The sequence below is a fragment of the Ostrea edulis genome, chromosome 5 (genome assembly GCF_947568905.1).
Source record: "Ostrea edulis chromosome 5, xbOstEdul1.1, whole genome shotgun sequence".
In the NCBI taxonomy this organism is placed as follows: Eukaryota; Metazoa; Mollusca; class Bivalvia; order Ostreida; family Ostreidae; genus Ostrea; species Ostrea edulis.
The window spans coordinates 35033424-35053985 of record NC_079168.1 but is presented as its reverse complement, the minus strand read 5'-3'; the positions used below and the strand labels follow the sequence as shown (position 1 = coordinate 35053985).

At 36.6% G+C, this 20562-nt stretch overlaps 1 protein-coding gene across 1 annotated transcript in view; it reads right to left on the bottom strand.

Moving 5' to 3' along the window:
• Window positions 1-20562, bottom strand: part of LOC125652025 (adhesion G-protein coupled receptor V1-like) — a 152909-nt gene that overhangs the window by 115537 nt on the left and 16810 nt on the right. The window contains exons 9-31 of the mRNA XM_056165905.1: window positions 20168-20276; window positions 19912-20055; window positions 19611-19759; window positions 19359-19497; window positions 18986-19200; window positions 17613-17801; window positions 16037-16187; window positions 15279-15472; window positions 10321-10492; window positions 9503-9763; window positions 9286-9415; window positions 8182-8405; window positions 7457-7677; window positions 7082-7238; window positions 6609-6823; window positions 6339-6463; window positions 5976-6104; window positions 5429-5643; window positions 5017-5249; window positions 4590-4841; window positions 3699-3836; window positions 1891-2163; window positions 376-579 (exon numbers count right to left, since the gene is read on the bottom strand). Of these exons, the coding sequence (XP_056021880.1) occupies window positions 376-579; window positions 1891-2163; window positions 3699-3836; window positions 4590-4841; window positions 5017-5249; window positions 5429-5643; window positions 5976-6104; window positions 6339-6463; window positions 6609-6823; window positions 7082-7238; window positions 7457-7677; window positions 8182-8405; window positions 9286-9415; window positions 9503-9763; window positions 10321-10492; window positions 15279-15472; window positions 16037-16187; window positions 17613-17801; window positions 18986-19200; window positions 19359-19497; window positions 19611-19759; window positions 19912-20055; window positions 20168-20276 (4239 nt within the window). The remainder of the gene's footprint in view (window positions 1-375; window positions 580-1890; window positions 2164-3698; window positions 3837-4589; window positions 4842-5016; window positions 5250-5428; window positions 5644-5975; window positions 6105-6338; window positions 6464-6608; window positions 6824-7081; window positions 7239-7456; window positions 7678-8181; window positions 8406-9285; window positions 9416-9502; window positions 9764-10320; window positions 10493-15278; window positions 15473-16036; window positions 16188-17612; window positions 17802-18985; window positions 19201-19358; window positions 19498-19610; window positions 19760-19911; window positions 20056-20167; window positions 20277-20562) is intronic.

Below are 20562 nucleotides of genomic sequence, written 5' to 3'. Positions count from 1 at the left end.
GAAAATAATTCAAATTTCATTTGACCTGTTCACCTGTTCAATTCTTATGGGGAAATCTTTCCCACACTTGTATGCACTGCAGGTATTTGGATCTTTATTGTTGTATCCTGGCTCTGGGCACAAACTAGTTTGGTTGAATTTGGTTCTTGGTAAAAAATTGAAAATACGAAAAATGACCAGATCTCAATTAGAAACGCTTGATTAAACCACTTGTAGATGAGCTGAAATCTTCCCCATCATTAATTGACACTGATAACTGATTTAGTTCCTAGTATCTTTCACAAAAAAGAACCTGTTGAATTACTGGACAGCATTCAGTGTTTATAAAAACAATTTTTGAATACATGGATTATATTGATTTTTGTGTATACTTACTGGTGTGGCATCAGTGAGCAGAAGCTGGTAAGTTTTGTCCAGTTCTGGTAGAGAGTCCCCTTTCACGTTCACATACAATATGGCCTCCACCCTCCCAATCTGGAAGGTTTCTGTGCCCTCTGTCTTCTCCACATCATCACCGGGGTTACCTGTCAGCAGCCATTTAACAGACACTGTTCCAATGTTACCTTGCTTACGAATCACCTAATGAATAGAGAACAAATATAAAAAAATCAACATAAGTAACTAGCACCTGTTCATTGAATACAATGGTACAAGGAAACGTGTGTAGGATTTTATATTATGCTGATGCTACGATAAACTAGAGCTGTCCTAGCAGGAATATTTCTCTTACTGGTCACAACAAGAGGTACTGTGAGTAATGCTCACTAAGAATACCCCCCGCTTACCCCAATCTCCCAAAGGGTGTTGGTAATAGGTATAAACTACCTCTTTTCTGAGTGTAAAAAACAAATGGCATGACAAACCGAACCATATTGCTACTTCGATGTCCAGTGCACGTGACCTTTGACCTTTTGACCCCAAAATCAATAGGGAACATCTTCATCCCATAGGTAGTCCATATGTATGATATGGTGACTGTAGGTGGAAAGGATAAAGCTTTAGAGCCCGGAAACCATATTGCTACTTCAATGTCCAGTGCGCTTGACCTTTGACCTTTTGACCCCAAAATCGATAAGGAACATCTTCATCCCATGGGTAGTCCATATATATGATATGGTGACGGTAGGTGGAAAGGATAATGCTTTAGAGCCCGGAAACCATTGCGTCTACAGACGGACGGACGGACAGACAGACAGACGGACAACCCGATTCCAGTATACCCCCCACAACTTGTTGCGGGGGGTATAATAACACTAGAACATATAAAAACAAGGTGTGTTTGTGAAACACTTGACTTATGCCCCCGGATTACAATATAGTCGAACCAGGTCAAAAGTCAATGTTAAGGTCACCAGGTCAAAGAGTTTGGTGTCAGTGGAAAGGTTTTGCCACAAGAAATATACATACCAAATATGAAAGCTTTACCTCTTATGGTGTAGAAGATATGACCAAGGTTAAAGTTTTTTGCCACAGACATACAGACAGACAGGCCAAAAACTATATGCCTCCGAATCTTCGATTCCGGGGGCATAAAAATTCATGTGTATTCCTGACATTAGGAATAAGAAAAAGCTGGAATCTGCTAATCAGTCACATGATATACTTGACCTGGAGGAAGCTACATGCCAAAATCAGTTAAATTTAAGTTATCAGTGCTGAGGAAACTGCAGAAGAAAAAAGTGATGGATGGAAAGAAGACAGAAGGATGGAAAGGAAAGACAGAAGGATGGAAAGGAAAGACAGGAGGATGGAAAGGAAAGACAGGAGAATGGAGGTAAACCAGTATACCCCCTCCTTAATGAGGGTATAAAATTTCAGTCATAATCCTATCTCTATTTGGAATCAGAAAGCTGTATGGAATTTTCCTTGATTTCAGTTTTTCAGACTGACCTTGAATCCGGTGGATGTAAAGCCAGAGTCCCCTCTCTCCAAGGCCTGGACATTCAGGGATTCCTCATCAAACTCAAACACCCCGTAAGCCCCATCAGAATGTGTGATCACCACGGTAACAGAGCTGGCTACACCCAATAGAGCACCACCTTGTGGATTAAACAAGTCAATTCTGAAGGTTTTCTGGTCCTCTGGGATATCATTGTCCACGATGACAATGTTGATAACCTCATACCGTTCTCCATCACTAAAGTACAGCTTCCCAGCATTACCCTGAACAAAAAGGAAAAAGCAGGTTCTAAACATCAACTTTGATTGTCATAATGTTTTATCATCATAGTCATTCACAAAGAAATGTTCCCAGTATGTGAGGATCCTGTGAATGATATACCATTATAGTAAGTTTTCTTTGCCATGGTAACATGTTACGATTCTGTAAAATAACTTTTACAGAAATAACTGTTACCTTTAAGGTCAGAATAAAACCCAGGAAACTGTCATAATTCTAGTATAGCTGTGATCAGCTTGTCACCTAGATAAATGTTGAGAATTATTCAATAAGAATGTTTTGCTATCAAAAGTCATATTGGATGTTCTTTTGAATTTTCATCTTTATTTTAAAATTAAATTCATATATTCCAGCTAGCTATGGGAATCGGATAGAGTTTTGTAATTGATGATTGGTTTACTGTAACTAACTAATTATTGATTATAATCGGACATAGAGAAATTCTATAATAAAGTCATTGAATAACTGAAAAAGTGTAAATAAATATTTTCTATGTTTATATTTGTTGCTTCTATTGCCGAGATTGTGTAAATGAATATTTTCTTTGTGTATTTGTTATCCTCTTACTATCATAATATCCTTTAATTACATATATAAAAGTCAATACGATTCTTAAAAGGGTTTACGTGCCAAAAACGGATATCGTTTGCTTCAGTTATATCTCTGTATATCAAAGTTACATGTCATTAACTGACGATGATCCAGCATAATTAAAATATAATTAACATTCAGGAAAGAAAAATAAAGGAAAGAAATTCATTTTATTAAAAAAAAAAATCAAATCTATTGTCACAATTGAAAACCCGATAAACACGTGTAGCGTAACAGTGCCCTTTGAAAGCGGTTTTATCTACGTAATTCACACAAGGCTTTGCTTGTATCAAGATTCTCTTTGATGGATGGTCCTTCGTTTGTATGCCTGAATCAAAGTACGTCTATCTGATATTATGCGAACATGCTTTATTCCCCGGGTATGGATACTTTCGCTTTCATGTGCGCCGCCATTATGATAAACAAAACTTTTAGGTTAATAGATAGGTCACGGCAGAAATATTCTTCAAAAACTACAGTCGTCGAGAAAACAAAATCTAAAAGCCGATTAATTGGAATAAAATGTTCATAATCGAGCGCTTAGAATTTGCCAACAATTGACTAATTTTCTATTATAATCGATAATTGGAACATCACTAATTCCAACCACATTAGAGAATGCACAAGATTAATCACCACACAGAGGCGCCTCATGTAAACATTGTACATGTAATGTCACATGATTACCTTGACCTTTTACTTCATAAGGATTTCTGAAAACTACTTGTACTAATAGATCATTTTAATGTTAACGAAATCTAGTAAATGTATATGATATATAATTTAGTGATTTCTCTTCATTAAGACACCAATCAGAATTTGTTATAGTGACCTTGAAGCTTCATGAATCCTACTGAAAATGAACAGAAATGTAATGTATCAGATTGGAATGCCCAGTGATTGTGCCTGCTAGATTTCACACACTTACTTGGTAGTCAATTGGTGTTTTGCCACTACTCCTGGCTGTAATATCTGAGGTCCTCCATTCTACTTCCACCTGTCCCTCCGTGCCCTGGGCTCTCTCCACTATCACAGTAATCAGTCCCGATTTCTCAGGGAAATAAACCTAGTCCAATCAAACACAGTAGTCAGTGTACTGCTAAATGAAATTGGTGAAGTACAAGAATATTCATGTAATGCAAATACAGTCAAACCTCATTATCTTGAACTCAGTGGGACCGAGAAAAAGCTTCCGAAATATCTGAGGATTCGAGATATTGAGGATAAAATACTTATAGAATATATGGTTGGGATTTCCAAATCCATTCAATATATCCATAGTATTTGAGATATCAGTGTTCGAGTGACCGAAGTTCAACTGTATTTTACAACTACTTGCATATGCCTCATATAAACATATCGGTGTCATTGGGGAAAAAATACAGTGAAACCTGTCTAAATCGACATGCACAGGGAGACTAAATTTTTTGTCAGAATACACAGTGTATTGGAATAAAATGTCTAAAAACAATGAAAATATGAGGTTAAGAATGCTGATAAAGGTTGGAATGCCCGGTGAAACAGATTGCACAGGTGTCGGATTAGACAGTTTTCACGGTAATTGAAGTCCAAATTTAAATCCAAAGGACAGGAGTTGCTTATGGGATTATGGACAGGTTGGAGGAAACACTGGTGACATCACCAGCAGTAAATAATGATACTATTATACTGTACTTTTGTTACCCACACACATTGAAATTTGAAGTCCATTCAATTTAACCTATTTGCAGATTTCCAGTGTTACACTTCAGTGTCAGCTCCCTATAAAAATTTTATCCAAATAAAATGAGGACAAAATGAGCAATTTGAAATCTTTTACCACTGGTTTCTGTGTAGCAGGTGGGATAATCCCATTTCCAGGTGGTGGGAGAGAGGAGTTGGAGAACTGAAGTAAGCCATTGGAGTTATCATTCTTCAGTATTGTGAAACGGGAGGTGGAGGCAGACAGGTCAATACTGGCTCCGCTGGTATTAGTGGGTCCTGATGACCCTGTGAGTGCTGAGGTCAACTTGATGTCAAAGACCTCCTGGACTTCTGGGATATCATCATCATTAACGATCAGAGTGAACACCTAAAACAGCATGTACGGATACCATGTGCAATATAAAATAGGTGTGAAACACTTCAGCATGAAAAGTTACACCTAAGTTTATTTCTTTTTGGGCGACACTAATGCATATATAAATCATTATCTGATGTCTTCCTAATGCATATATAAATCATTATCTGACGTCTTCATCTGTTACCTTTTTTCTTTCTCCTGCCTCAAAGCTAATGATACCAGAGCTGTTGACAAAGTCGCCTTCAGCCTGAACAGCTGACCCACTCAGGAACACAGCCCAGGTAACATTGACAGCTCCATCATCACCACGGTTACGTACAACAGTACAGGTCACCACCTCATTTTCCTGAGTGGAGTGGGTGGGGGTACAGTCACCAAGGATACTGAACACACCATTGGCATTGTCACTCTTTAAAACTGAAGGGAAATCAGAATTAAATCAAAATTCACTTTTTCACAGCTACATGAAAATATTTTCCCCAAAGGATCTTTTTACACTCTACAAAATCTCAGTTCAAGACTATTATCTTAAATTTCATTAAAAGTTTGCATTTCATGAATGTCAATGAATGATTATTCATGGTACTTTCACTCACTTGTTAGTGTTGCTATATGGTCCTTATCAGATAAAGTTCCTCCATTCTTTGCGGCAAGCAGACGTACAGAGAACACTTCCTCACTCTCCTCTTCCTGGTCCTGTAATGAGGTCAAGGTCAAATTCTTCTCTCTGTTACCCTCCAGGTAGATCAGGTATCCCGATATTGGGGTCACATCGAGCCAAGCTGGTGTTTGATATATCTCATTTATCTCACTGCAAAACACAAAATGTAGACGATCATCACAAAAGTCAGTCACTCTAAAAATTGTTTTTATAAAATTTACAGATATCAATTAAAAATATTGCATAATTAATCAAACTAATGATTAAGAAAAAAAAAATTTAGCATCAAAACAAAAAGAAAAGCTGAAATAAAACTACTACAGTGTTTCAGGGAACAAGAGAGTTGATCACAGTGAAATGATAAAATGTGACGGACCCACAAGTACAAATGGTTGGATAAAATAATCCCTACATGCTACTTTGCTTTGCAGGTGACACCTGCTGATTTTTATAATACATTTTTAAAATTATTCTTTGAGTACCTGTCTTGAAGCATCGCTGTGTAGATTCTGACATCCTGAAGATAACCGATAAATTTCTCTGTGCCCGGGGCCTTGGCTCCCACAAGCAGTACTCCATTGGTATCAATCAAAGGCTGGGATCCAATAACCCTTCAGAGTGAAAAGTATATCAATGACTTTGAATACTAGTACTTTGCTTACAATGCCCAGCATATCATTTCATTGGTTATAGCACTAGCATTTCATTGGCTACTTACTTTCTTCCTATGAGCCGTCCATCCAGATAAAATTTCACGTCTCCTGATGCTTGATGACTTCGAATACTTTGCTTACAATGCCCAGAATTTCATTGGTTATAGTGCTAGCATTTCATTGGCTACTTACTCTTTTCCTATGCGCTGTCCATCTAGGTAAAATTTCACGTCTCCTGATGCTTGTGTCAACAGCACATGGTGCCACTTTTTATCCAACAATTGCTGATCTGTTGTTATTGAGATCTCCTTGTGTGTCTACAATATCAAGGCAACTAGTGTTATCTAAATTATAAACTTAATATTGAAACTATTCATCATTTAGGGAAATATTTTTACTTAATAAAATTAAATTTGTTTAAGTTTAGGGCTCATGGTTCAGTGGCTTTACAGAACAACTTACACTTTGTCCTAGCTGAGAGTAGCCAAATATCAGGATGTTTTCAACCCCTGCCACCAGCTTCAGGGTATAGAACAGCCTGATGCCGTTGTCTGTGGTTTTGGCCACGATGTAGTAACTCCCTGTTGTGACTGGTTGTACCCAGGCACTAATGGAGAACCCTGACAGGAGCTCCGTGGGCTGAGGCTGAGACTGAGGGGGGACAGTCAGGTAGTTATCTACAAATAACAAAACACAACACAATGCCATATCCTTCACATAAATCCTACAAATACTGTATAATGTATTCATATTACCATAGTCTATATCTGTATAATGTATTCATATTACCATAGTCTATATATGTGTTGCAATTGTGCACATACTGCTGTGCATGAACTAACTGGCACAACCATTAATTCACACTATGGAGTTTTGGTGTAAGGATACACGCTATCTACAGTTGAGATGACGTGAAGACTTGTGAAATGCCTCACCCTCAGCTCCTGTCAAGAAAACCACATCAGTGCCAGTCCCTTGCCGTCTTTTTGATGGCTGCCTGTCTACTTTGCTGGGAATGTTAGCGACCAGAATCAAGTCGTACACCTTTGGCAGACTTCTGCCTCTGTCACTACTGTATACTTCCCACAGCACCTGCAATAACCATTTTTATTGGCACTTAATTTTTTTTTCAATTTTCTAGTAACATTTCTATACTTTAATAGAAATATTAATGTTTTGTAAAGTACCCATTTTCCGTGAAACGTAGAAATGTAACATGTTTATATCACTTTTCGATTACAAATTCTAATTTCTTTGTTTCCAAAAATGATACAGAAAGATTATCAAATACAAAATATAGCAATATCTACCTCAACATTTCCAAATATGCCTTGTCTTCTCTCAACAGTAAATATTGCTTTCGTGCTGGATTCCTGACCGGGATAGAAATCCTCTGCTATAGTGAGGGACTTTGTCTCTGCAGTGAATGCGAACTTCCCGTACGGATCATCACTGGCGACAACTGTCAGCCTCACCTCATTGTTGTTGTCAGCAATGGATGCTAGGCTCGAGTCTGGGATTCCATCAATAACTGCAACAGACATACAGCACATACAACATACTGTATTTTGACTATTGTGTGATTCATGTGAATGGAAATATGGGTGCTCTTGTTTTCATCCGCCAAAACGTCAACATTTCCGATACACCAAAACTGACCGATATAAGTTATTCTTGTGGGAGAGATTACAGTTTTTAGTGTCCTGAGTGAAATAACTAAAGCTTCAAGGATACTGTACGTGTGCATCATTTGCTGATTGTATCTAAACTGTAATTGTATTTGTGAATTGGTATTAGCTTTACTTAATTCATGGAAATGATGTGTATTCACTTGGATAAACTCTGCAGAATATTCACCATTCCAATTCTGTCGATAATTCTAGGAGACGTGTATTAAACAACACAATACATAGCAGATATCCTCTGTATACACAACAGAGGTATAAAGATAAAAACTGCTACAAGTACAGACATCGACCACACTAATATCAGCTATTGACTACTACAGGTTAAAGTTGACAGAAATGTCTCTCACTTGTTGTGGTTGTCAGTAGGATTTTGAAGTCTTTATCCTCTTCTGGAGTGCTGTCCCTTCTCGGCGTGACCTCCAGCAGCTGGTTCACCTCGTACTTGGGAAATCGCACAGTTCCGTTGGCCCGGCCGAACTCCCCACCGTCGTACATCAGTCTGTTTGTCAATGCCTCTCGGATTTCCCAGGTTACGTCCACAACTCCAAAAGTACCGCCAGTTCTCAATATGCTGTACAAAGGAAAAAGATGTTACAGAGAAAATCTCTATCAATTTACAGGAACTTCAGTGCTTATCATAGCACATTTAAAGAATTTACAGGAACTTCAGTGCTTATCATAGCACATTTAAAGAATTTACAGGAACTTCAGTGCTTATCATAGCACATTTAAAGAATTTACAGGAACTTCAGTGCTTATCATAGCACATTTAAAGAATTTACAGGAACTTCAGTGCTTATCATAGCACATTTAAAGAATTTACAGGAACTTCAGTGCTTATCATAGCACATTTAAAGAATGGTGGTCACCCACTACATACAGTACGATCATTAGGTCATACATATGCAAACTCTTAAACCCGTTGTTTGATTAGGTTCAAAGGCAACATGCATGCAGATGACCTCAAGAACCAAACATTGAACTGTTGAAATTCTTAAAAACTGTTCAATACTTCTTTCTGAGATCATCTGAATTGATGGACTTTGTTTATATGAGGGATGAGTGTATAACAATAAACTAGTATCATACTTAAGGGGGTACTCTACATCGTCATAATGGCTAACTTCCTTTTAAAACATGGATGAAAATATGAATATCAGCAATATTTGTCTATTCATTCAAAAAATTCTCGCCTAGCTGAGTAGCTCAGTAGGTTAGCACGTCGACTGCTGAACTGTAGATCACGTGTTTGAGTCCAGCAGGGATTTTAAATTTTTCTCATATTGCTTTCAACTTAAACTGCATTTTTTGACTAAATAAAGTAAATACAAAAGTTTTCAATTTCAAAAATATTATTGTACATATCCTCCACTTTTTATCCATATCAAATTTCTCTGGTGTAGCATACCTCCTTAAGTATGATGAGTGTATAACAATAAACTAGTATGTACTTAAGTGTGACAGCACTGCCCTCTTCTGTGGACATTTGCAGTGGAGGGTTGAATTTGAATACACCGTAAGCATTATCATTGGCTAGGATTGTAATGGAAGCATTGGGGGAGTCACTCAACACCAAGTCTCCTGAAGAATAAAAGGAAATTGGAAATATATATGTACTAAATTATGATGTATAATTTACTTGGCTTTGAGTGAGTTGTTAGAATATACCTTGAATATCAAATATCTGAACATAGAATGTTTCATTGCCCTCTGGTATATCATCATTTAAGATCTCCACCGAAATTGTCCTCTCCATTTCTCCAACTTCAAATACCAGCTCCCGAGCTATGATTTGGACATAATCTCCTGAGTTTGCTACAGCTGAGCTATCTACCGTCTGGTACCGGATTGTAGCTCGCTCTGTGCCAGGGCCTTCTCGTTTAATTTTCAGCTGCACTATTCCAGGTTCTTTCGTGTACATTTTACTTTCTGAACAAAAAACTCATACTTTACACCATATACATAAAAAATAGACAAAGAAATGACATATACATAATTTTAAAATGGAGAACGGTCTGCTCTCAAAAAGAGAAAATTATACTTGCACAATAAATCATAATTCTGAATAAAGTTCTGTAACACTGCAATTCATTTTATATGATTTGTGTAAGCATTGTTTCAAGGCTGAAGCCAAAATTACTTAATGCAGGAAGCAGACATGCACTTTTGGTACATGTGATCATGACATATCATGATGTATGTTTCAATATAATGTAATAATGAAACTACAAGGTTACCAAGATAAATTGTTCAGCAAAAGTCAGCAATCAATTAAGAATGAAGATTATACAATATTCGTACAGTGCAGTACTATCAAAATAAAATAATGCTGATTGGTATACAAAAAAATGTGATTAATAAGAGATATAGAATAAATACATGTAAAATTGATAAAATGCAAACTCAAAACTTGCAGCATTACAGGAGTGCAGTTCCCCAGCCATGAATATAGTTCCTCCTCAAGCTTACTATAAAAATAATAGTACCAAACAGAAATCGTGTTCCTGACAACACAGCGGCACGCCGCACTCTACCTCGGAAATACAGGCGGTGGTCGTTCTCCCGAATCACCACCAGGGCCTGGTCACGGGAGCCGATTCTTGCCTTACCGCTGTAAATACTCAGGGAAATGGTAAAATTCTCCTCTGGTTCTGGTATCTGTAATTGACGCATGCTGAAATCAATTCTCACAGAAACTCGTTAGTTACACTAAAGACTGCACCAATCACTTTAAAGACTGTGAAACAGCATTAAACATGGACTACAGCACGAGTATACAATTCACATGATTAAAAACTAATTTTGGAATGAAGATGATTAAGTTTACAATATATATAAAAACAAAACAATACTTAGAGGCCCATGGGCCTTAACAGTCACCTGAGAATCATGCAGCAATATATTACAACATTTACCAAAGCCAAAATCATACACACAAGAAGTTACCAAACAAAATTTGTGTAGGAAGCTCAGCTCATATTTTTCTCCTGCATAACCTGCTATAGAGATGACCTTTTTGTACGACTCAATTTTCAATAGAATTAGATTAATTTGACTCATCACTATGTAGGGGACATGCATTTTTCAGTCTTGGTAGAGAGATTAAGGAGTACAGTATACCATATATTTCATTCCAGGTACACTATTCCTATTGACAAACAATGTTATTGTACTTTCAAATGATGTCACGTGTCAAATTGATGAGCATATAGTTCATCGTATATTTTAGAAGGACGTTGTTTGAGCATTTGAAATGGATGAAGTCTGCAGAGTGTTATAGTGATACACTGAAGGAAAGCAATTAATGATCAAAATACACAAAAGATAATCAGCTGCCTGGCAGGTATGTATCATGTAACTATCGCAGAAAAGAAACATTTTGAACTTGTTCAATTTGAATTAATTTCACCATGTTGAAATTTTCTTGTTACATGTTTACAAGAATCTAGATAAAAACTGTTCAGTTAAGTTTTCCTGTTTTGCTATATATGAGGGCTGTTCGATATGCAATGTGTATTGTACGATATCTCAAAAGCTTTCGACTCAAATAGTGAAATGAAAATTACATCTCTGCAAAGTATTCTCTGCGGTTTGAAATACATGTACATAATTTCAATCTCTGAATCCATTTCTGAAATGCGTCACGGTACGCTGATTTAGGTAAACATCTGACTGATGGCTGAGCCAATCAAGGGCTTGTCAGGACTTGTAACGACGCCCAGATAAGAACTTTTCAAGTTTTGGAAAAAGGAAAAAGTCGCATGGGGCTAGATCTGGAGAGTATGGTGGGTGTGGCAAGACGGTAACCTTCGACTTCGAAAATTGCTTCACAACCTCAGATGTATGTGATGAAGCATTATCATGAAGTTGACGAACATGCCTAAATCCTGACACAGGGCATCGTTTATGATAATATTTCTTGAGCTTTTTTAGTATAACATCTCATTAATACCGATCTGTAACACTTTTGCCCCTCAGCACCGGAATTTGTACGGTTATACCATCATATGAGAGGAATATGCAATAAAGAACCTTCTTTGTGCTTATGGGGTTTTTTTTTGGCAACTACAGGCCTTTTACCATGTTTAGTTAGCCATATTTTGAAATAGTGAACCCATGTTTCGTCACCAGTAACAATGTTTGCAAATTGTCTTTGATTGAATTTGGGTAAAATTTTGAGCAATTGCTTAGCGGTTTGAACTCGTACCTGTTTTTGGTCATCTGTCAATATCTATCAGTATCATCTGGCAGAAATCTTTTGTACTTTCAAATTACACTTCAAAATGAAATGCACCCACGATAGCGATATGACAACAGCTTTGGCAATTTCATGAATTGTGTATCTGCCATCACTTTCAATAATTTCCCTGACTTTTGCCTTGCCTGTTACAGTCACAGGTCGGCCAGATTTGCTGCATCTTTGACAGACTCTGTGCCAATCAGAAAATTCTTTCTCCACCTACGAACTGTCTCATAAGATACCTTATCAGACCCATAAACTTCCCCGAATTCAGTAAAAATCTGCATTACCGAATGACCAAGTTTTGTGCGAACTTTTATATAAGCTCTAATTTCATCAATATTCTCAACCCATTACCCAACCATTTTTACAACAGTGGTCAATGACTGGCTCTATTAAAATGACTACAAATCTAAAACTATGTGGAGCTGAAGGCTCGTGTTTATACCATTGGAAAGGTATTGAATAGAGCTATTCAAGAGTATCATGATTCACGAAATCATGCAAAGCATTATCGCGCTGTGGTACAATACACATTACACATCAATCAGCCCTCGTATATCTAGTAAATGTATGGCATTCCATACATTCAAACAAATTGTACATTTAGTTGAGGGTAACATTGAAAAATTTCACCCCTCGAAAACCATTGTCAACCTTGGCTGCACCTCTGTTGACCACGGTTTTCTTGGGTTTAAAATTTACATTGCTTCCCTCAAATACATGCAATACTTACAGACCCTGAAACGTGCTACTACACCAGTTGCACGGTACGGTTCGGTACGCTTTATGAACGGTACGGTTCGTTTTCTGAACGGTACGGTTCGTTTCTTGAACGGTACGGTTCGCTTCTTGCACGGTACGGTTTGCTAAAAATAGCTACATGCTTTGTGAACGGTTTGCACGTTTTATTAATGAGGTGGGCGTGGCCTGAATGCTTTGACTTCGTATAAATTGTACGTTTCGATAGTTTGTTTTCACTCGATCGGTCTTATTCGGCTCTTTGATTATCGGCTGCAGGATTTGTGGTTGTGTTAGAATGTGCACATGGGGAAATGAGACGTTATTTTTTATTGCTTCGATGGAATAATTCCATATTGATAACGTACATAAAAGTTATGAATAAAAGTTTTTAGAATTTGCTTAAGTCTAAGTCTTAATGGTTGTTATTACGTTTCAATTTGTTTTTCATTTCTCATCAGACATTTATTAATTTACGATTTTATAAAAAGTTGTTACATGAACTGCTCCCCGACATGGGCGTGCGTAAGTGTAAAAACAAAGCGTATTAAGTTTCCGGATATAAATTACAGTGCCTAAATTGGAAAAGTTTTTAAGAAGAAGTGAATTTTGTTTTGAATACACTAAAGTCGCAAATGACACAATGATTATTTTCTGCACTTCACATTTATTTTGATTTATCATCGGCATTATGAAAGATCCAGGATATCTGCACGTGAAGTTTGTACGTCCTTTTTTGTCAGCATTCAGTCATTCATAATTAATAATGTTAGATATCTGTTGCATTTGTCTTTGAATCAAATAAAATGATGATAATACATATATATTCCTATCCTTTATCACGCGAAGTCCGATTTTCATTTCCCTGACTTTATTTTTGATCACTGAAAATTGAATTTAAAAAAATTAACAGAAAAGTAAGGCAAGTGTATAGTTTGCAATAAAAATGTTTCATATACCTTTTCTATATATTGTTGAAATACTTGAAAATGCTGAAATGAATAATTTTTTGCGGCCGATTTGATGTTTTGCATCAATTTAACTTGTTTACATTCTTTTACACATGTATGTATCTATTTATTTCTCTGTCGATGTCAGTTTCGTGATGTTTGAGGATAATGCTTCGAATAGCCAGCGATAGTCTACGACCTCCTTTCCCATCGGGCGCCATTGTGAAAATAATATACTGTGGCTGAAAAAGTGGGTCACGTGACATAAATTGCACGCTTTCTGCATGGTACGGTACGCTTTCGGGCTTTTGGGGGCGGGGTTTGCATAATATTATCCTGCACGCTTTCTGCACGGTACAGTACGCTTTTTGAACGATACGGTTTGTTTCTTGAACGGTACGGCTCGTTTTTTGCACGGTACGGTACGTTTCTTGAACGGTACGGTTCGTTTCTTGCACGGAACGGTTCGGTTCGTTTTTAAGGTGTAGTAGCACGTTTCAGGGTCTGTATATAATGGTTAATGATGAGTCAATTGTATGTGAACTATCATTACTGTAAACCACAAAATGCTTTGGGAAATTTGTTATTCTGATTATTTACACTTGGAAATGTTTTATCAATGATAAATCTATGCTATTTCAATTAATTACATTTCTTGATAAAAGCACTGAGTTGAGCATTTGCCTCTTGATCAAGAAGTAATAGGAGAGGGCATTCTAAGTGCCCAATCCTTTTTGTCTTTAATATGTTGACAATACAATATGTTCACTTCAGTTATGGGTTCAAGAGAAAATTGTCAAAGAAAAAACAAACAAACAAAAACCTTTCAACTTGACATAAAAACGTATACATGTACATTACAAAACATAGAAATAGGGAAAAGATATCTAAATTGATTGTATTATGGGGAATATATAAATCATGGAAGCATGGGGGTCATTTCTGTAGAATCTATTTTGTTGATTATACAAATGACTCCATGTTCCCAATGTTTATATACCCTCATAATACACACAACCTTATAGACATTTATTCCTTGAATAGTGATCTACTGAAAATTTATCTCAAAGTAAAATGAAACCAACATACAGCTACCAAAAACAAAATGTGCAGGGTATTCAAATCATTGATGTGAAGGTGAATGGTGGGCTATGGTGCATTGTCTGACATGTGACAGACTTCTGTGTGTTGTATAAAACTGGGACTTACGTGAGCATACTTCAAAACTTCAAAACGGTGTCAAGCAACAAAAGGCATATTACAAATATCATAGGCGCTGCATATATATGTAACTTTTCAGTCTTTGTTTGCATAAAATTTACAATTTTCTCCACCATGAACAAAAGAATTTTTCCAACTTTGACCAGATATTGGCCAAAAAATTATCGAAGCGAGAAAAGTTACAGCTGGTCTAAGCATACATCGCATGACTGTTTCCATGACAACACACAATAATGTCACATATTAGACTTACATTATCATTGATGGTTTGTACTTGCAGGTCCCGACTTACAGTGTCAGAGACAGAATTCAAATGTATGAAGCCCTGGTCCTGCTTAGATCCAAAGGTTATTGTTCCAGACACAGGGATGATGTCAACACCTGTGCCCGGAGTGATGTCCCATTTAACAATGACGCTATCAAATCGACCTTTAGCACGCTCCACTGGGATTATCAAAGATTCTGCTTCTCCATTATTAGATTCATCTAAAACAGTCAAAATATTATAACTCATTTCAATGCATGTGTTGTACAAACAGAAAATTTTACTGGTAACAATACATTTCTGTCACAAACTGTTACTGGTAACAATACATTTCTGTCACAAACTGTAATTCTGCTGCATTTCAAATTTTGAAATGCCTTACATTACAGCCTCCCTAGGGACGATATCAAAAGTTCAATGTCTTACAAAAAACTAAATTCACATAGTTTTCATCAATACACCCCCCCCCACCCCTTTAAAACTAAATATGATGAATGTTGAACCTCATCAATTAACAAGTAAAAACATGCAATTATAAATAACACTCTCAGTGCAAACCTTTTCTACTGTTTATTCACAAATGAAAGTGAACATTAAAACTATTAAATGTTCATTAAAATGTAATATTATTATGTGGTTTTTAACAGTCGTTTGTCTTTTTTCTTTTTTCACTAAAGTGTAATCAATGTCGGATGACAGGAACTTATGGGAGATTTTACCCCCCTCCCCCTAACTATTGAATTTATATTTTTATCCGACATTGATCTTTTGATATCACTCCTTACTCATGTAATAAATAGCCGGATCCAACTGAAAGCGTATGAGGCCATATGGATCATCATTCTCCTCAATCTCTATGTCTATGGATGAAAAACTTCCAATGGCCCCTGATGAGTTTCCATATGGCTGCAATCTCAGTGTAAATTTCTCTTTCAGCTGCAAGGTGACATTAAATATAGTTAGATTACAAATCATCACTCCATTTATTTCAACATGCACAAACCACCATATTTCTGTCAGGAACATTTTTCCTGTTACGGATAGAAATCCCTTTATTATGGCATATTTGCAGACAATTCTGCCACTGTTTTTAAACACCCAAAATGTTCCTGTTTGTGCTTAGAATGTTATCTTGGTGCTTGTAGTATAACTCAGTGTAATCAGTGGTTACTGTTTAACTCAGTGGTTGGAAATCACTATAGTTCACTAGCAACGGCCAGTGTACCCATATAAAATGAACATATAATTACGTGTGATAAATTTCCTCTGCTTTCTTTTCACACATTATAAAAAACTAAAAATTTTAAGGGACTAATCCTCACCCCCTCTCCATCCTTTGGAATATATCATTGTTTATACTAGTAGTTGGAAAATTGTATTATACAAAAAGTTAAAAGAACTTTGCTAATTCACTGAAAATCTATAATACCTGCGTTGCCAACTTAGCAAACTCTCATAAATTCAATCTTTATAACCTTGATGTCAGGTGAAGCATTCATATCATGTGTTCGGTGAAGCATTCAAACCATGTGTTACATGTAGGTGAAGCATTCATATCATGTTTAGGTGAAGCATTCATATCATGTGTTAGGTGAAGCATTCAAAGCATGTGTTAGGTGAAGCATTTATATCATGTGTTAGGTGAAGCATTCAAAGCATGTGTTAGGTGTAGCATTCAAAGCATGTGTTAGGTGAAGCATTCAAGCCATGTGTTAGGTGAAGCATTCAAAGCATGTGTTAGGTGTAGCATTCAAAGCATGTGTTAGGTGAAGCATTCAAGCCATGTGTTAGGTGAAGCATTCAAGCCATGTGTTAGGTGAAGCATTCATATCATGTGTTCGGTGAAGCATTCAAACCATGTGTTAGGTGTAGCATTCAAACCATGTGTCAGGTGAAGCATTCAAACCATGTGTTAGGTGTAGCATTCAAACCATGTGTTAGGTGTAGCATTCAAACTATGTGTTCGGTATAGCATTCAAACCATGTGTTAGGTGTAGCATTTAAACTATGTGTTAGGTGTAGCATTCAAACCATGTGTTAGGTGAAGCATTCAAACCATGTGTTAGGTGAAGCATTCAAGCCATGTGTTAGGTGAAGCATTCAAACCATGTGTTAGATGTAGCATTCAAAGCAGGTGTTAGGTGTAGCATCCAAACCATGTGTCAGGTGAAGAAATCATAGATGTGAAGAATCTAGACCATATGATAAAGTGAAGTATCCAGAGGTGAGTAGTGTCTGGATCATGCATTGAGTAAAGCATACACAGATGTGCCATACCAGCAGCTTTGTTTTATAGATGTATTTCACTCTTATTGAAGTGAGGGACTTCAATGCTGTCCTTAACCAGAGTCTTTTTCTTACCTCGGGAATGCCATCAGCTATGGCCAGCAAGGTAGAATTCCTAAATCGTACTCCAGAGTCAAACTTGAGGACATTGGTGGACCCATAGAACTCGGAATTCCCCCCAGGCTGGACCTCATACTGGACATACTGTGTAATAAGGTCCCCTCCTGACCTCTCCACCACCACATCAATGGCAGACAGCCCCTCCTACAATACCAAATTCACTACAATGTAAAGCCTTTCAAAAACTTCCCATATATCTTTTTATCTAGATTTTTTAACATTGTACAAAGGGGGAAAAAGAAGAGAGATGTACCAAATTTTCATCTTGACACACTGAAATATCACTTAAATATATCCTATTCATTATCACCACTTCACCACTTTAAATTTAGAGTCTGTTAAATACTGTATATTAAGAAAATTTTGTCTGATGTTCATTTCGCCCAAATACATCAAAAACTAGTTCACACCACTTTGACTTTTCTGAATGCCGTTAGTAAATTTCAGTTTACCTGGTTTAAATTTTCCTAAATCGGATAAGAGTAAATTGAGCAAAAAAATAAAACGGGTGAAAATTTCCCCAGTAATGTCGTATTCAGTCTAAAAATTGCTTAATGGCAATGATTGCAAAACAAGCAGATATTGAACTGGATTAAAACATTCCAGCATTTTATTCATTAACATCAACAATGGTGGACTAAACTTTTCTAGCTATCCCTATACAAATCATAGAAGGTAATACTAAAATGTTCATTCAATTAAGAAATAAATAAACACTTTAAAAATTCACGTGGGTTGGTCACATGATAAAATTCTACAAAGTCCAGTGGGTTTCTCAGTAGATTTGATCATGTACTGCCCCATGTTACATCCCCGTTCACCATGATGATTAATGCTGCTGGTGACCAAGAAACAAAGTGAAAGTTCAGCGATTATTTCAATTTGTATGATATCTTTATATTTGTAGTTCAATTACTCTTTTGTGACTTACAATTCCTGTCATCATTCTGAAAGAGCATAATTACATCTAGATGCGAATTTGAGGTGGCTGGTTGGGACCCAGTAAAAGGGGGTTATTGATAATATTGAAGTTGAACAGGTTGAAGAATTTTGAATGGGATGCAGACGTGAGGACTTGTGTACTAGGCCTAGCAAATCGTGATGCTGTGAATTTGTTAGCGCAAAAATACTGAGCCATCTTTCCTTTCTGAGCTACTGATATATCCATATTGCACCTTTTCTGTATGTTTTTATATGATCGATGTGCCTGCTTTGAACCAATGACTATGACCTTTGACCCCAAAAAACTAATTGCAAATTTATGCTGCTTTGTTTTGGTACGTTTACATCACTAAGGCATACCACACATGTAATATATCACGTAATACCTTAACAAGGTAGGAGGTCTTCATTGTTGAAGAAAACTGAATGGTGCCGCCTGGGTTGTCATTCTCTGGAATGATGATTGTTGTCTGGGTGGAACCAACCTTTAACCTCTGAGTGTCAGATTGTGACACTGAGGTCAAAGTTACAGTAACAATCTCCTCTAACTCGGGAATACTGTCTGGCATGATGGTTATGAATAACACCGCTTCTGAGCTTCCTAGAAGATTAAGGCATGTGGTTAATGCAGTGTGGGTATGTCCTTGGTATTTGTGTATCAGATATGATTAACATTAAGAATAATACAATATATAATAATAATATTTGATGACATGATATTAATGTGAAACCAGCTGATATCCAAAATAAGGTTTGTACCTGCTTCCATTGTTACATTTCCAGAAGTACTGCCAGTATCAGATGCTGTTACCATAGCAGCATTGACCCCTGAACCTTTGAGTGACCACTGAATAGTAGCTCTGCCACTTGTTCCTTCTCTTGTTAATTTTAGGGCCACCTTTTAATCACAGTAAAGCTAATTAGCAAATCAATACTAAACACACAAATTAATTCTTTTTTGAATAGATATAGAAAAAATTGTAAGTTGTTTTTTTTTTTAAAGTGACTCACAGAATATGGGGTATCTTCTGGTTCATTGACTGTGATTGGCTGAACACTCTGGAATCCTATCTCTCCATTGGCTACAGTCAGAGTTACAGGGATAGTGGCATCAATTTTGCTTCCAAGAGTGGGAGAATTGTACGCTCCAAAAGCTGGATCTTTAAACAGAGAATCAAACTTTATCTAAATGAAAGTCATATATATCAAATAATATGTTAAATATTCATCATTCTGTAATTCTTACAGTGATAGCTTAATTTCCTGAATATCACTTAGTCTTATTAAGGAGTTTATACTTGTGTATATAAACCTGTTTTCAACTTGTATCCTGACAAGGTCACCCTAAAAGTATCTCCCACATTGAGAAATGCTGAGGAGAACAGATTAAACTTCACAATCTGACTGGTCTGTCCTGAAAACATGTCTGCTTGCTGAAATGTTGTCTCCAAAATATCTAGGAAGAAAAGTGAGGATATAAGCTATTATTGATAGTACTCTAAACATAATACTGACAGTTTTGATAAGTGCATTATACTTATAGGAAGTTTTCTTCTGCGAATACTGACCATTGACACTTCCACTTCCTGTATAAGTAGCAGTGAGGTTCACAGTTATGTCCCCTTGGTTGTTATTGGATCGCTGTATGGTAACTTGCAGATATCGAGGATTAGTGGTCTAAAAAGTATGCCATAGTACTAGTATTTAGTTATAGTCATGTAATATACAACAAATTCATTTCTGATTTGAATGTACAATGTTTTATGGAATGTTTGGTACAGGCCTGTAATTTAATTTTGATACTGTCAATTACTTTGAAAATATTTATTTTTAGTGTTTTTTGCAATATCATTCTTCCTCAAATTCATATTCATCACTAATACAGGATCAGTTCTGAATTCCACACAGGCACAAATTTGTGATTGTGCTATTATGATCACATTCAATGATGCTCTTTTACAGT